Source organism: Eptatretus burgeri, chromosome 3, assembly GCF_056783735.1.
Source record: "Eptatretus burgeri isolate ZD-2024b chromosome 3, Ebu_testis_v1, whole genome shotgun sequence".
Classification (NCBI taxonomy): Eukaryota; Metazoa; Chordata; class Myxini; order Myxiniformes; family Myxinidae; genus Eptatretus; species Eptatretus burgeri.
In genome coordinates this window covers 2,736,445-2,752,428 of record NC_140963.1, presented here as the reverse complement: position 1 = coordinate 2,752,428, position 15,984 = coordinate 2,736,445, and the positions used below count along the sequence as shown (strand labels likewise).

Sequence of the window (15,984 nt, the reverse complement as noted above, 5' to 3'; positions counted from 1 at the left end):
CACGTGTCCACAGAGTGACGCCGCGTGTCCACAGAGTGATCCACTTGTGAACAAAGTGTTTTTCTTCTCCAGGCAAAAATAGCACTCCTTTCTTGTTGTAATTCTCAGCAGACTGCTGTCGTAGGAACTGTTGCCAACTGCAGTATATGAGAGTACTACTCTCTTGTACTGTAGTTCTAACTGTAGCATTTTTGCCTGGGTCATGTTTTTTGAAATGTGACTATTTTTTTGCCTTCTGTTTGCAGGGTGCTGTTACTGCGACTGCCACATACTTACAGCTACACCGTCGAGCGGAGCGCATCACCACTCTGTTGTTGGAGAAAGGCCGTCTCAACAAGGGAGAGCATGTTGCCCTTGTATACCCACCCGGTCAGTGATTTCAACCATTAGCTCCTCTATTGCTCCTTATTTATAAGTTGCCGCTTTCAATAATATTTACAAAGTTCAAGGTAAGTTATCCAAACTGTTGACAATGGAGATATCGTATCTGCCAAGGCAAAAATTGATATTTGTGGTGAATACATCGGCATGTCAATGTTCTTGGGTTCTTGAGGTATCATAGAAAAAGAAAAATTCAATCCTGAAATTTTTTGCAATGATATTGTCAACCATGACCAAGTTATACAGGAAGTGACATCAATGCTTGTCAAAGCATTCTGGGTAAAACCAAGATGGTGACCAAAATAGTTATTACCTCCACAACTGAATGTGAAGGAGGTTATGTTTTCACCCCTTTCTGTCTCTTTGTTATTTGCAATATCGAAGATTTTTCAAGTCTATTGGTTTGTCAATTTTGTTATTCTGTCTGTCTGTCTCTGTCTCTGTCTGTCTCTGTCTGTTCGTCTGTCTGTCTGTCTGTCTGTTTTATTTCTTCCAGGTCACAATTTCAAACCGATCTTCACGAAACTTCACCACATGGTCGAGTTTGTCAAAAGGAAGAATTCAATTGTTTTTGAGGTCAAAAGGTCTATATAGGCCAAAGGTCAACAACTTCAGTGAGATTTCTAAAATCCTCAATTTCCATCCGATTGACTTGATATTTGAAAAGGATCTATATTGCAGGTCATTTAATTCAACCAGCGAATTATTGTGGAGGTCAACATTGACCAAAAGGTCAATATAGGGCCAAGGTCAACAACAAAGGTGGGATTTCTGAAATCCTCAATTTTCATCCCATTCACTTGAAATTTGAAGAGGATTTATATTTAAAGTCTCTGAATTCAACCACCAATTATTTTTGAGGTCAATATCAGTCAAAAGGACAACATGGATCGCATTTCTAAAATTGACAATTTTCATCCGATTGACCTCTCCGGCCTCGCCTCTCCTGCTCTGTCTGTGATATGTCCCTCCCATATTTCCGCAGGGCGCTCAAGGTCCACCAACAATCCCCTTCTGGTAAAACTACCAAAATCAAGAATCACTGCTCACCTTCACTCTTTCATTCCTCTTTTTCCCACCTTTGGAACAAACTCCCACACTCTCTTCAATCCCACTCTTTCCTCCACGTCTTCAAAACAGCCGTTCACCACCATCTCTTATCTTCCCCCATCCAAAGCCACAATCTTCTTTACCCCCATTAATCCATCCCAAATCCATCTCCTTCAAATTCCCTGCTTTCCTTCCTGAAAGTCCCTGTAGTGTCCATCTTGTCTACCCCGTGTTTCCCGCCCCATCCCTCTCCCTTCCACAGATCTTATGTCTCTGTTCCACACTGTTTTTCTCCTTCCCTTTCCCACTCCTTTTGTCTCCTGCTCCCTTTGTTGTGCGTTTCTGTGCGTTGATGTGTGTTAGCTCTCATACGAGCCTCGACAGTGTATACAAAAATAAAATCATTTAAAAAAGCGATATAATTTGCAAAGTATTATAAAAATGTTTTTTTGTTGTTGTTAAACATCATCTCTCTGGAGCCACAGAAACATGGTTCTGTTTTTCTTTCTCTCTTTTGTGAAATGGTAATGGAAGCTTCCTGTTTGTTTTTATTGTTTGTTCCAGCAATGACACTCTGCCCTTTCACCCCTTCCCTTCATTATGATACTATGTCCTTTCATGGTTTCCCTTCACTTCAGATGACAGTATGCCCTTTCACCCGTTCTCTTCACTCTGATATTACTTCAATCCATTTCTTCCCTTTGAGCCCCTTTTTAAAACGTATAACGATGTTTTATAATAAGATACAACATCAAATCTCTCTCTGTCTCACTTGTGGTGTCCGAGGCGCAGCGGAACATGGAGAGCGAGAGCGTAGCAGTAACTCCGCTTTATTGCGCGCCCGGATGTACATCACTGCCACCCCTAGCGGGCGAGTCATGATATACGAAAACCCAACCACCTGATACAGCACACTCCTCCCCTCGTAAAATGACAATTCCAATGATGAAATGACAATTATAACATGACCAAACGAAACCAATCAACATTCAAAATCCTCCAAGTACCGCGGCCGCATCCTGACCCGCCTCGGGCGGGCAGCGCCGCCAGACGGCCCAGGCTCAGACCCCTCCCGGTGAGGTCGAGGTGACCCTCTCGCCGGACTTGCCCCATCCGCAACAACAACCGCCCCCGGCCGACCAAGCTTGCTCGTCGTCCTCGGGCAGGACTGAATCAGGTGAACACCCTGTGGGCGTCGGCACGTCCAGCCCTGGTGATACAACGCCTGGCCACGGCGACAACACAGGAGGGGGTCCCACATCGCTCGGCACAGGGGGTGGGGGTGGTGACGCTGAACAGCGATCATGCATTTGGTACACGTGCCACTTCCACACCTCCCCACTATCAGTCCGCACCATGCAATTCGCCGGCCCCAGTACCACAGAGACCACAGCCGGCACCCATTTGGAACCATGGAAATTACCCGCTGTCCCACATCAAAACCGCGCAGCAGCGTCGGGCGCGACACCGCCCCACTCACCGACCCTCCAGGTCGCAGCAAATCCAGTCTGGACCGCAATGCCCGTCCATAGAGACGAATGGCAGGAGAATCGCCCATGACAGGATGAATAGCGTTCCTGTAATGGAGCAAAAAGACATCGACCACCGTCTGCACAGGTGCAACACCCCCCCTGCGCAAAACCCGTTTCAACATTTTAACAAATGATTCCGCCTGCCCGTTCATCGCAGGATGATACGGTGCGGACCTTAAGGCCCAGTCACACCTTGACGTTTTAGCCAGCTTATGCCGATTTTTGGAAAATTTGTCTAAAACGCTGGTACACGTCGAATACGTTATGGGTAAGTTTTGATAACATTGAGAGCACGCTGAAAACACTGCCATACGTCGTTGTACGCTGGCTTTAAACGTTGTACTTTTCGGTTGTCCTCAAATTTTCCATGCTTGAAATTTTAAGACTTATGCCAGTGTATGACTCACACGTTCCGCATAACGCTGGCCATAAGTTGTAGGCACGTCACGCGATCGTTCACGCACGTCGACACACGTTACTTGTAAGTTACTCATAAGTCGAAACACGTCGAGGTAATGTTTAGCGTACCCGAAACTTATTTTTAACCAATGAGTTACGTGTTGCACTCACGTTACGCGATCGGTGACACACATCGACACACGTTACTTGTAAGGTGCTCATAAGTCGAAACACATCAAGGTAATGGTTAGTGTCAGTGTTCCAGACTTCCTGGTTTTATTTTATTTTATTTTTTTTCTTCCTTCCTTCGGTATGATGGTGATTTTGACACTTCGATTTCTCGTGCGGTTATAATATAATATAATTAATAGGCTGCCGCTCAAAGATTTAAATCATAACCGCACTGAACACCATCATACCGAAGAAAAATAAAACCGGGAGTCTGGAACACTGACACTAACCATTACCTTGACGTGTTTCGACTTATGAGTACCTTACAAGTAACGTGTGTCGATGTGTGTCAACGATCGCGTAACGTGCGTACAACTTATTCCCATCGCATGTGGAGTGTGTGTCATACGGCAAGTACGTCGCAAAATTTTCAACATGTTTAAAATTACAAGACGTACTCCATTTAATATGACGTACGATAGCGTACTTTAGCGTTCTATTCACGCATACCAAACTTACCCACACCGTATTCGACGTGCGCCAGCATTTTAGACGCATTTTTCAGAGGTCGGCATACGCTGGCAAAATCGCCAAGGTGTGACTGCGATGTTGACACTTCCATTTCTGCGGCAGTTATGATTTGAATCGTTGTGCGGCAGCCTTTTTATAACATACACCACGTCATCGGCGGCGATGCGTGCAGCGCGCTATGCCTAAGTTAGACTATCGTTGGGCATAGGTTGTGAAGGCCGACAACAGGTTCAGCATTCGTTGGTATAAGTTATCTATAACACAACGAAACGTTCTGTGTCCGTTACTAATACGTTATGCATAAGACCAAGTCGTTATGAATACATCCGAATCTTTAAAAAAATACATCAAAGTTCAACATAAGCCAGCGTTTTACATACATTTTAATAAGTTGCCATTGCTGGCTAAAACGTCAAGGTGTGACTGGGCCTTTCGATGTCGAATACCATTTTGACGCATAAACTCATCAAATACACCTGCGATGAACTGTGGACCGTTATCAGAGACCAGAATCTCGGGTAATCCTTTATTAGCAAAGATCGTCCGCAGCTTTTCTATTGTAATGTTTGCCGATGTATGCTGCATGACTACAACCTCCGGCCATTTAGAGAATGCATCGATCACAATCAAAAACATTTTGCCATTAACCGGCCCCGCAAAATCCACATGGCCCCTTGCCAGGTCCTGACTGGGGTTGGCCACAGTCCCGAAGCTCGACGCGGGTTATCAGCATCTGTTTGACACGTGGTGCAATGGTTAACCATCTGCTCAATGTCTTTGTCCAACCCCGGCCACCACAACAGTCTACGAGCAAGACACTTGGTCTACAAGACGCCAAGGTGACTGACATGTAGTTCTTCCAAACTGCTGCCTGAACTTCGGTGGAATCACCGCTCTCATTCCCCACATAACGCACCGTTGGACCAACGACAGCTCTGATGCGCGCGACGCGAAAGGCTGAAATGCCGGTGTTGAAGGTAGATCGCTCCAATTCCCCGTAGAAATCGCCTGGACGACACGGGCGAGCACTGGATCACGAGCCGATTCCACCGCGACCCGTTTGGCCGTGATCGGCCCGCTTTGGACCTGGCTCATCGCAAACACATCAACCCGGTTGGCCGATTCAGACGAAGCTGGACCCTCCATGCAAGGCAAGCGCGAGAGTCCGTCGCAGTTAGCATTCTTTTCGGTGCTTCAGAACTGAATATCGTAGCTGTAAGCAGCAAGAAATAGACACCACCGCTGTATTTGCGTGGCCGCCACCACTGGTACCCCGCGTTCGGGTTCAGGATGAATTGAAGTGGTTTGTGATCCGTCTGCAAAGTGAAATGCCGCCCCAGCAGGTATTGTTGAAACCTCCTCACACCCCAGATGAGGCTGAGAGCCTCGCGCTTGATCTGGGTATATTCCCGCTCTGCTGTGGACAGGGTCCGGGATGCAAAACAAACAGGCCGCTCGGAACAATCGTCCATCCTGTGGGAGAGCACTGCCCCGATGCCGTATGCAGAGCTGTCACATGCCAATAAGAGTGGACGTGCAGGCTCGTAGTGCACGAGGACTATATCCTCTGTGAGCAGCCGCTTGACGCGGTCGAACAACGCCTGGTGTGCAGGCCCCCAGGCCCAGCGCTCGTCCTTCCTGAGCAACCGCGTTAACGGCGCAAGCTGTGAGCTGAGCCAGCGCACGAATCTTTGGTAATACTGTGCCATACCAATGAATGAGCGCAGCTGCGTCTTGTCGCGAGGCGGTGGCATGTGCTGAATTGCCTCCACCTTCCGAGGGCCTTTCAACAGCCCCTCCGGCGTGATGATGTGCCCGAGGTATTCCAAGCGCTGTTTGAAGAACGCGCACTTGTCCCTGTTCAAGCGCAGGCCGTATGCTTCCAGCTTCGTCAGCACCTGGGCAATGTTCGCAAGGTGCTTGTCCGCCGTTTTCCCCGCAATGAGCACATCTTCCAGGTAGGTTTGAGCGGGCAGGCCAATGCAAACCTGATCCATGGCTTTCTGCCACAAGGCCTGGGACGGAGCAATCCAAAAACAGTCGGGTATAACGATAGAGTCCTTGTCATGTGTTGATTGTCAAAAGGTCACTACTCCCGGGATCCATCGCCAGGTGAAAATACGCATCACGCAGGTCAAGCTTCGTGAAGTATTGACTCCCCACCAATCGTGCATGTATCTCATCGATTGACGGCAGTGGATATTGCTCCACGCTGAGCCCCGGGTTAACCGTGGACTCAAAGTCCCCGCATAATCAGATGTCTCCATTCCGTTTCAGCACCGTGACGACCGGGGTGGCCCAATCTGAGTACGACACCCGTTCGATCACTCCACAGGCCTCCAGCCTATCCAGTTCACCCTTGACCTTGTCCCGCAGGGCATACGGCACTGGTTGTGGTTTACAAAAACGAGGAACCACCCCCTCCTTCAGGAAGAGCTTTGCCTCCACGCCCTTGAGTTTCCCAAGGTCGTCGCAAAACAAACCTTGATGTCTTTGAAGAATCTTCTCCAACTGATCCTCCCATCGGCTCGGCGCGGGTTGCACAAGGTGAACGGCAGCCCAATCTAGCCTGATGCGGGTCAGCCAGTCCCGGCCTAGGAGAGACGGACCCCTCCCCCGCACGACGTACAACGGAAGCGTGGCAACCTGGACTTGGTACCCCACAGACACGTCTGCAATCCCGATGGGCGTTATCCTCTCGCGGGTGTACGTGAACAGTGTGAGGTTTGACCTGATAAGCCTCAGGCCGTTGAGTCTACGCGCGGTCTGTTCGCCGATGATCGACACCGCCACTCCCGTATCAACCTGAAACGTGATCAGCGTTTTGTTCATCTCGATTTCCACCATCATCGGGCGCACCGCCGCAGGGCCAATTGAAAACAGGCTCATCACAGTATGCCGGTTCCACCCCGGGTCGCCAGGGTCGCCCCGCACATTGCCGTCCATGACCTTAACGGTGGCCAACGCCCCACGGCACACACACTTCAGATGACCCGCCTTGCGACAATGTAAACACACGGTGTTTTTATGCGGGCACACATGCCGCAGGTGTCGACATCCACATCCCAAACACGTCCGTGGGGTCACCTCTCTGCTCGTGCGGCCACGCGATGGTCTGGCCCCGGCCCGCACCGAAGGTCGCGCGTGCGTCCTTGGGTGCTCATGACACCGCGTAAGCCCCCGGGGCATCTGGCATGCTGTGGCCGGCGATGGCCCGAACATCTCCGAGAGTCTGCTCGACAGCTGTTGCAGTGTCGACCGCTGAGGTGAATGTAATGGCATCACCCTTCAGCCGTAGAATCGCCGAAACCATTTTTGCATCTTGTAAACCAGAAATAAAGCGATCTCTGAGCCGAGCTGGACGCTCCCCCGCCGTGAACTTGCAGGCCACGGAAGAACGCTTCACTCGCGCTACGAAATCAGTGACGCGCTCCCCCGTACCTTTCGCGAGGCGATCGAACTGGTATCGAGCCAGCGGTAATGACGTTTCCGGCGCCATGTGTGCTTTCATCTTCTCCACAATGTCCCGAAACGACAGCGTGTCCCCACTGGGCTTGTCCGGCGCCACAAAATCACTCAGTAGTCGATAATGTTCCATCGATAGCGAGGCGAGCAAGATCGACTTCTGTTTGCTCTCGTCGACCACATCATTCGCGTGGAAATAGCATCCCAATTGTTCTGAAAACAATTCGAAGTCGTCTCCGACGAAAACGGGCACCTGTCCTTGCGCCGTGACTCGTCCACGAATCATCCTCGTCAGCCAAATGTGATGTCTGAGGCGCAGCGGAACATGGAGAGCGAGAGCGTTAGCAGTAACTCCGCTTCATTGCACGCCCGGATGTACATCACTGCCACCCCTAGCGGGCGAGTCATGATATCCGAAAACCCAACCACGTGATTCAGCACAGCTCTGTCTGTCTGTCTGTCTGTCTGTCTGTCTGTCTGTCTGTCTGTCTGTCTCTCTCTCTCTCTCTCTCTCTCTCTCTCTCTCTCTCTCTCTCTCTCTCTCTCTCTCTCTCTCTCTCTCTCTCTCTCTCTCTCTCTTTCTCTTTCTCTTTCTCTTTCTCTTTCTCTTTCTCTTTCTCTTTCTCTTTCTCTTTCTCTTTCTCTTTCTCTTTCTCTTTCTCTTTCTCTTTCTCTTTCTCTTTCTCTTTCTCTTTCTCTTTCTCTTTCTCTTTCTCTTTCTCTTTCTCTTTCTCTTTCTCTTTCTCTTTCTCTTTCTCTTTCTCACGCTCTTTCTCTTTCTCACGCTCTTTCTCTTTCTCACGCTCTTTCTCTTTCTCACGCTCTTTCTCTTTCTCACGCTCTTTCTCTTTCTCACGCTCTTTCTCACTCTCTCACTCTTTCTCACTCTCTCTCACTCTCTCTTACTCATTGCTGTCTTGCGTCGTATAACAGTCTGTAGTCATTCAAATGGTTGCTGCTGACTTGGTCTTATGTGCATCCTTTCTTTTTCAGGTGTGGACCTCGTGACAGCCTTCTACGGCTGCCTATATGCTGGATGCGTTCCTGTTACAGTGCGACCACCTCATCCACAGAACTTAACCAGCACTCTTCCGACTGTCAAAATGATTGTAGAGGTCTGTGCAGACTACTTTAAGAGCAAGAATATGTCATGTATTCATGTGTGTTGAAAAACAATATATTTTCAACAAATTGAGTTCTTTATCTTTCTTTTAATCACTGTGCTTGTGGCAAAGCTTATGAAAGAAGCCCTACTTCCATTACGTTAACATCGTGACACATCACAAAATTGGAAACTGTGCAAATAAAAGAATAAAATATGGGGATAATTGAACAAATAAAGGATGTGTGGAGGAATGAGGGGCAAGGGAGGACTCGTGAATTAGGGTATGTTATTGTGATGCTCAAGAATGTCATTTCAATGAATTTATGAAGGAAAAGGTTAAAAAGTGCACAGATGTACTTTATTCCAAACCAGTGTCCATTATGTTCTTCAATTTCTCCCCACCACCCCCAACCCCCTTAGACACACACACACACACACACACACACACACACACACACACACACACACACACACACACACACACACACACACACACACACACACACACACACACACACACACAATTTTCAACAAATATAAACGGAATATTTTATTTCTACTTTGCAGGGACTTGCAAGATAATATTTACTTGGTCTCGTTGCCTTCGAGCTGACCAGCCTTGGTAAATTAAATTCCTGATCCGACTATAAACAGTCACCGTAGTTCTTTGCAGCTGGAGGTATTTGAGAGCACTATCCTTTGGAGGAATAAAAAGTTGGGCATCTCTTCTACTCGTATTTGTTGGTGAACTTTAAAGATCCCATGATGTTTTTTTTGTTAGAGTGTACGCCATGGTATGCCTGACCAAATTATTTATTTCTGCCCTTACTTGTCATTTGTAACTTTGATGGGGTCACCAGAGTCGGATGCAGGCACGACTGCAAAATCCCACATTCCCCAAACAGTACAACGACACCTCTCGAACGGTGGGACTAAAAGATGTAGTTGGAGTACTCTGTATTGAAGGTACAGGGGGCCATTGTTCATGCAAAGCCAACATTTCTCCTGATTTGGCTTTGACAGTCTCTGGATTTGATTTTTCCCATTTCATGATTTGGCGTTGTAATCTGTTTTCTGCATCCCATTCTTCAAGAACGAATCACGCATTTTCGGAATGAATGCATTTGAAGTTAATTTGGATTTTTTTTTTATCATGTGTAATTTGAATTTGGTGAGACTGAATTTATTTGAAGACTTAAAAGTATGATTATCTTGTCTTCTAGGTTAGCAAGTCTGTATGTGTACTTACAACACTCAATGTCATGAAGCTTCTCAAGTCCAAAGAGTCTTTATCAGGAGATATGGTGAAGCCCTGGCCTCAAATCCTTGACACAGGTTCGTTCATGTATTTGCATCAACGCACACCTGGTTGTCCTCCCACACCGTTTCCTTGTCCACACCTAGTTATCTTCCCTAATTTTAAGGTGAATGTTATTGTCATGTCTGAGTACTCATTAACACAGGAGTCCTTAGAACTGGGACCTTTCGTCCCGAGAGATGGTCCAAATGGTCATTTATGGCATTGCGTTTGATAATTACTCGACTTTACCGTTCCCCAAGGTCACCTAAATGCGCTAGAATTGATGGCACATGCATGAAAACCACATGGCTGAAACACGTTTTCTTCCCTTTTGAAGGATTTATTTGAAAAAAAAAAAGTATGAGGAAGAAGGGCAACAAGATGCCATCATAAATAGAACAAACCAAGCGAGTCAAAAGACACAAAGAGGAGAATGGGATATGCGAACTTGTATACAATGGTGAGAAATAAAACACAAAACCTCACCCACTCGGCGCCCCAGATCGCACTTATACAAGACAAAAATGCAGGTGCGACTTCCCTTTGTCTACGATACACTGAGTGGATGTTGGACTCCATGTAGCCCACTTTAAGAAACCAGAAGTGAGACGAGAGCCTGCATGTTTTTTCATATTTGTAATATGTTATTACTGATTCGTTTTACACTATTTTTTTTCCCAATTTGGATGCCGTGACATCATCATCCCGTAAATTATTTTGAACAGCATCTTCTTGGGGAACTCCCCGACCCCCACCCCCTTCGCGATATGTCTCATACAAGTCTCTTCCCTAGTTCCCTTCACGTCCCGTCCAATGATCCCATTCCTTATGTCTCCACTCAGACACTCTGCTACCCTGTTGTCCTTCACTTATGGAGTCATCCGTTTATTTTGTACGCCAACATAGCGGAATGTTTCTTCACCCTCTTAACTTTCTCTGCTCTTTCCCTTCTATTATATCCCCATACTCCTTTATCCTCGCAATCTTCCTTCCTTTCTCTCCCAAACTCTGCTCACCTTCTTTCCTTCTCCAACCATACTCCACACTCTTTTTGTTTTTTTCTCTCAATTTACTCCTTATCTATACATACATAAAAAAGAGATACCTCCATTCATATCTGTTCTGTCCCTTACTAAGCCAATGATCCAGACCACAGTCGGAGTGAGATAACAGCCTTTATTCAATCCGTCATTTTCGTCTCTCCGCGCTGCTTTCTCCATCCATTTACAAGCGTCCTCTCCTGTCCAAAAATCACACGAATATTTACATTGTCAATGTAAATAACACGACACCACACTACACTCTTCTCTTCTCTTCCTTTTCTCAATGTTGCCATTCCCAATTTCCTCTCGACCCAGTGCACGTATCATCACATCTCTTTGCATCATGAGGAGGTACTGCACGATTTGCTTGAATAAGAGAAAACATGCAGTCAATGGAAAGGTGAATTTAGAATGCTCCACAATAATGAGTACGAATCCCTGTGAACCTCGATGAAAGCATCAGTGGATCGTTGTGGGACCTTTTCCTTCGTAAATTACGCATTTTGGCGTACCTTACCAGGCTCTATGATACCGGCTTTTAGCAACAGATCCAACTCTTGATCTACCTTCCCTTTCAATGAAAAATGGTACAAGGTGGGCTTTCACAAACTTCGGACTCGTATTTGGGTCAGTATCTTGCTCGACTTGCGTTCCTTTCAGTTTCCCCAGCTCAAATGTGAAAAGGTTCCCATATTCCGCAAGGAGACTTTGCATCTCATCGTTAGCATTGAGGTTGTTCACTTCCTGCCCGTCCAAGTGGAATGTTTGGATCCCACCCCAGAAATCCCATTCCAGTGGACTAGGTCCTGAGTCTTTCACCACCATTAAGGTCAGCTTTGCTTCTGTTTCCCATAAATTATAGTGACTTCACATTCTCCCACAATAGCCAGAGATTGAACAGTGTGCATGTGTAGTGTGGTCTGATTTGGGCAGATTGTGGGTCTGTTTGGGTGGTCTTCCCACCACACCTCTCCTGGAACCTCGCCTCACTAATCAGTGATACCAAAGACCCGGTATGTGTTTGCATTGGCACTTCGCTGCCTTGTACCTCCAACGTCACAACCAGTCGTTTGGATTTCGCTTGGGTGTTTGACAAAAAGACTGTACGTGTCATCATTTTCATCCTCTGACTGATATGTTCTTGTTCTGAAGAATGCTTTGGGTCTTCGGTTTGGAATGGCAAACTCTTGGAAAATGACCCTTTTGCCACAGATATAGCAGTCCACATTTCGAGCTAAACAATCGCGAGCTTGATTATGAGCTGTCTCCCCACAGTGATCACATGTTACGTGATAACTTTATGAACTTCAACATTGCGGTCTTTCGTGATGTGATGCCATGATACATTTACATAGCAGTCTAAAGTGACGTGATGCCATGACCCATGAACATAGCAGTCAATAGTGACGTGATGCCATGACCCATGAACATAGCAGTCTAAAGTGACGTGATGCCATGACACATAAACATAGCAGTCTAAAGTGACGTGATGCCATGACACATGAACATACAGTCCATAGTGAGATGATGCCATGACACATGAACATATCAGTCTATCGTGACGTGATGCCATAACACATGAACATAGCAGTCTTTCGTGACGTGATGCCATGACCCATAAACATAGCAGTCTAAAGTGACGTGATGCCATGACCCATGAACATAGCAGTCAATAGTGACGTGATGCCATGACCCATGAACATAGCAGTCTAAAGTGACGTGATGCCATGACCCATGAACATAGCAGTCTAAAGTGACATGATGCCATGACACATGAACATAGCAGTCAAGAGTGACGTGATGCCATGACACATGAACATAACAGTCAATAGTGACGTGATGCCATGACCCATAAACATAGCAGTCTAAAGTGACGTGATGCCATGACACATGAACATAGCAGTCAATAGTGACGTGATGCCATGACCCATGAACATAGCAGTCTAAAGTGACGTGATGCCATGACTCATGAACATAGCAGTCAATAGTGACGTGATGCCATGACCCATGAACATAGCAGTCTAAAGTGACATGATGCCATGACACATGAACATAGCAGTCAAGAGTGACGTGATGCCATGACACATGAACATAACAGTCAATAGTGACGTGATGCCATGACCCATGAACATAGCAGTCAATAGTGACGTGATGCCATGACCCATAAACATAGCAGTCTAAAGTGACGTGATGCCATGACACATGAACATAGCAGTCAATAGTGACGTGATGCCATGACCCATGAACATAGCAGTCTAAAGTGACGTGATGCCATGACCCATAAACATAGCAGTCTAAAGTGACGTGATGCCATGACACATGAACATAGCAGTCAATAGTGACGTGATGCCATGACCCATGAACATAGCAGTCTAAAGTGACGTGATGCCATGACTCATGAACATAGCAGTCAATAGTGACGTGATGCCATGACCCATGAACATAGCAGTCTAAAGTGACATGATGCCATGACACATGAACATAGCAGTCAATAGTGACGTGATGCCATGACCCATAAACATAGCAGTCTAAAGTGACGTGATGCCATGACACATGAACATAGCAGTCAATAGTGACGTGATGCCATGACTCATGAACATAGCAGTCAATAGTGACGTGATGCCATGACACATGAACATAGCAGTCAATAGTGACGTGATGCCATGACTCATGAACATAGCAGTCTAAAGTGACGTGATGCCATGACACATGAACATAGCAGTCAATAGTGACGTGATGCCATGACTCATGAACATAGCAGTCAATAGTGACGTGAAGCCATGACCCATGAACATAGCAGTCTAAAGTGACGTGATGCCATGACTCATGAACATATCAGTCAATAGTGACGTGATGCCATGACACATAAACATAGCAGTCTAAAGTGACGTGATGCCATGACACATGAACATACAGTCCATAGTGACGTGATGCCATGACACATGAACATATCAGTCTATCGTGACGTGATGCCATAACACATGAACATAGCAGTCAATAGTGACGTGATGCCATGACCCATAAACATAGCAGTCTAAAGTGACGTGATGCCATGACCCATGAACATAGCAGTCAATAGTGACGTGATGCCATGACCCATGAACATAGCAGTCTAAAGTGACGTGATGCCATGACCCATGAACATAGCAGTCTAAAGTGACATGATGCCATGACACATGAACATAGCAGTCAAGAGTGACGTGATGCCATGACACATGAACATAACAGTCAATAGTGACGTGATGCCATGACACATGAACATAGCAGTCTAAAGTGACGTGATGCCATGACCCATGAACATAGCAGTCTAAAGTGACGTGATGCCATGACCCATAAACATAGCAGTCTAAAGTGACGTGATGCCATGACACATGAACATAGCAGTCAATAGTGACGTGATGCCATGACCCATGAACATAGCAGTCTAAAGTGACGTGATGCCATGACTCATGAACATAGCAGTCAATAGTGACGTGATGCCATGACCCATGAACATAGCAGTCTAAAGTGACATGATGCCATGACACATGAACATAGCAGTCAAGAGTGACGTGATGCCATGACACATGAACATAACAGTCAATAGTGACGTGATGCCATGACCCATGAACATAGCAGTCAATAGTGACGTGATGCCATGACCCATAAACATAGCAGTCTAAAGTGACGTGATGCCATGACACATGAACATAGCAGTCAATAGTGACGTGATGCCATGACCCATGAACATAGCAGTCAATAGTGACGTGATGCCATGACCCATAAACATAGCAGTCAATAGTGACGTGATGCCATGACTCATGAACATAGCAGTCAATAGTGACGTGATGCCATGACCCATGAACATAGCAGTCAATAGTGACGTGATGCCATGACCCATAAACATAGCAGTCAATAGTGACGTGATGCCATGACTCATGAACATAGCAGTCAATAGTGACGTGATGCCATGACCCATGAACATAGCAGTCAATAGTGACGTGATGCCATGACCCATAAACATAGCAGTCTAAAGTGACGTGATGCCATGACACATGAACATAGCAGTCAATAGTGACGTGATGCCATGACTCATGAACATAGCAGTCAATAGTGACGTGAAGCCATGACCCATGAACATAGCAGTCTAAAGTGACGTGATGCCATGACACATGAACATAGCAGTCAATAGTGACGTGATGCCATGACTCATGAACATAGCAGTCAATAGTGACGTGAAGCCATGACCCATGAACATAGCAGTCTAAAGTGACGTGATGCCATGACTCATGAACATATCAGTCAATAGTGACGTGATGCCATGACACATGAACATAGCAGTCTTTCGTGATGTGATGCCATGACACATGAACATAACAGTCAATAGTGACGTGATGCCATGACAGATGAACATAGCAGTCAATAGTGACGTGATGCCATGACCCATGAACATAGCAGTCTAAAGTGACGTGATGCCATGACAGATGAACATAGCAGTCAATAGTGACGTGAAGCCATGACCCATGAACATAGCAGTCTAAAGTGACGTGATGCCATGACACATGAACATAGCAGTCAATAGTGACGTGATGCCATGACTCATGAACATAGCAGTCAATAGTGACGTGAAGCCATGACCCATGAACATAGCAGTCTAAAGTGACGTGATGCCATGACTCATGAACATATCAGTCAATAGTGACGTGATGCCATGACACATAAACATAGCAGTCTAAAGTGACGTGATGCCATGACACATGAACATACAGTCCATAGTGACGTGATGCCATGACACATGAACATATCAGTCTATCGTGACGTGATGCCATAACACATGAACATAGCAGTCTTTCGTGACGTGATGCCATGACCCATAAACATAGCAGTCTAAAGTGACGTGATGCCATGACCCATGAACATAGCAGTCAATAGTGACGTGATGCCATGACCCATGAACATAGCAGTCTAAAGTGACGTGATGCCATGACCCATGAACATAGCAGTCTAAAGTGACATGATGCCATGACA

At 46.3% G+C, this 15,984-nt stretch overlaps 1 protein-coding gene across 7 annotated transcripts in view; it reads left to right on the top strand.

Annotated features, from left to right (window-relative positions):
• The window catches only part of LOC147029298 (disco-interacting protein 2 homolog C-like), a 332,275-nt gene that overhangs the window by 266,743 nt on the left and 49,548 nt on the right, over positions 1–15,984 (top strand). For all 7 annotated transcript variants that reach the window (XM_085872251.1, XM_085872246.1, XM_085872247.1 and 4 more), the window contains 3 exons: positions 246–369; positions 8,523–8,644; positions 9,858–9,969. In XM_085872251.1, the coding sequence (XP_085728377.1) occupies positions 246–369; positions 8,523–8,644; positions 9,858–9,969 (358 nt within the window). The remainder of the gene's footprint in view (positions 1–245; positions 370–8,522; positions 8,645–9,857; positions 9,970–15,984) is intronic.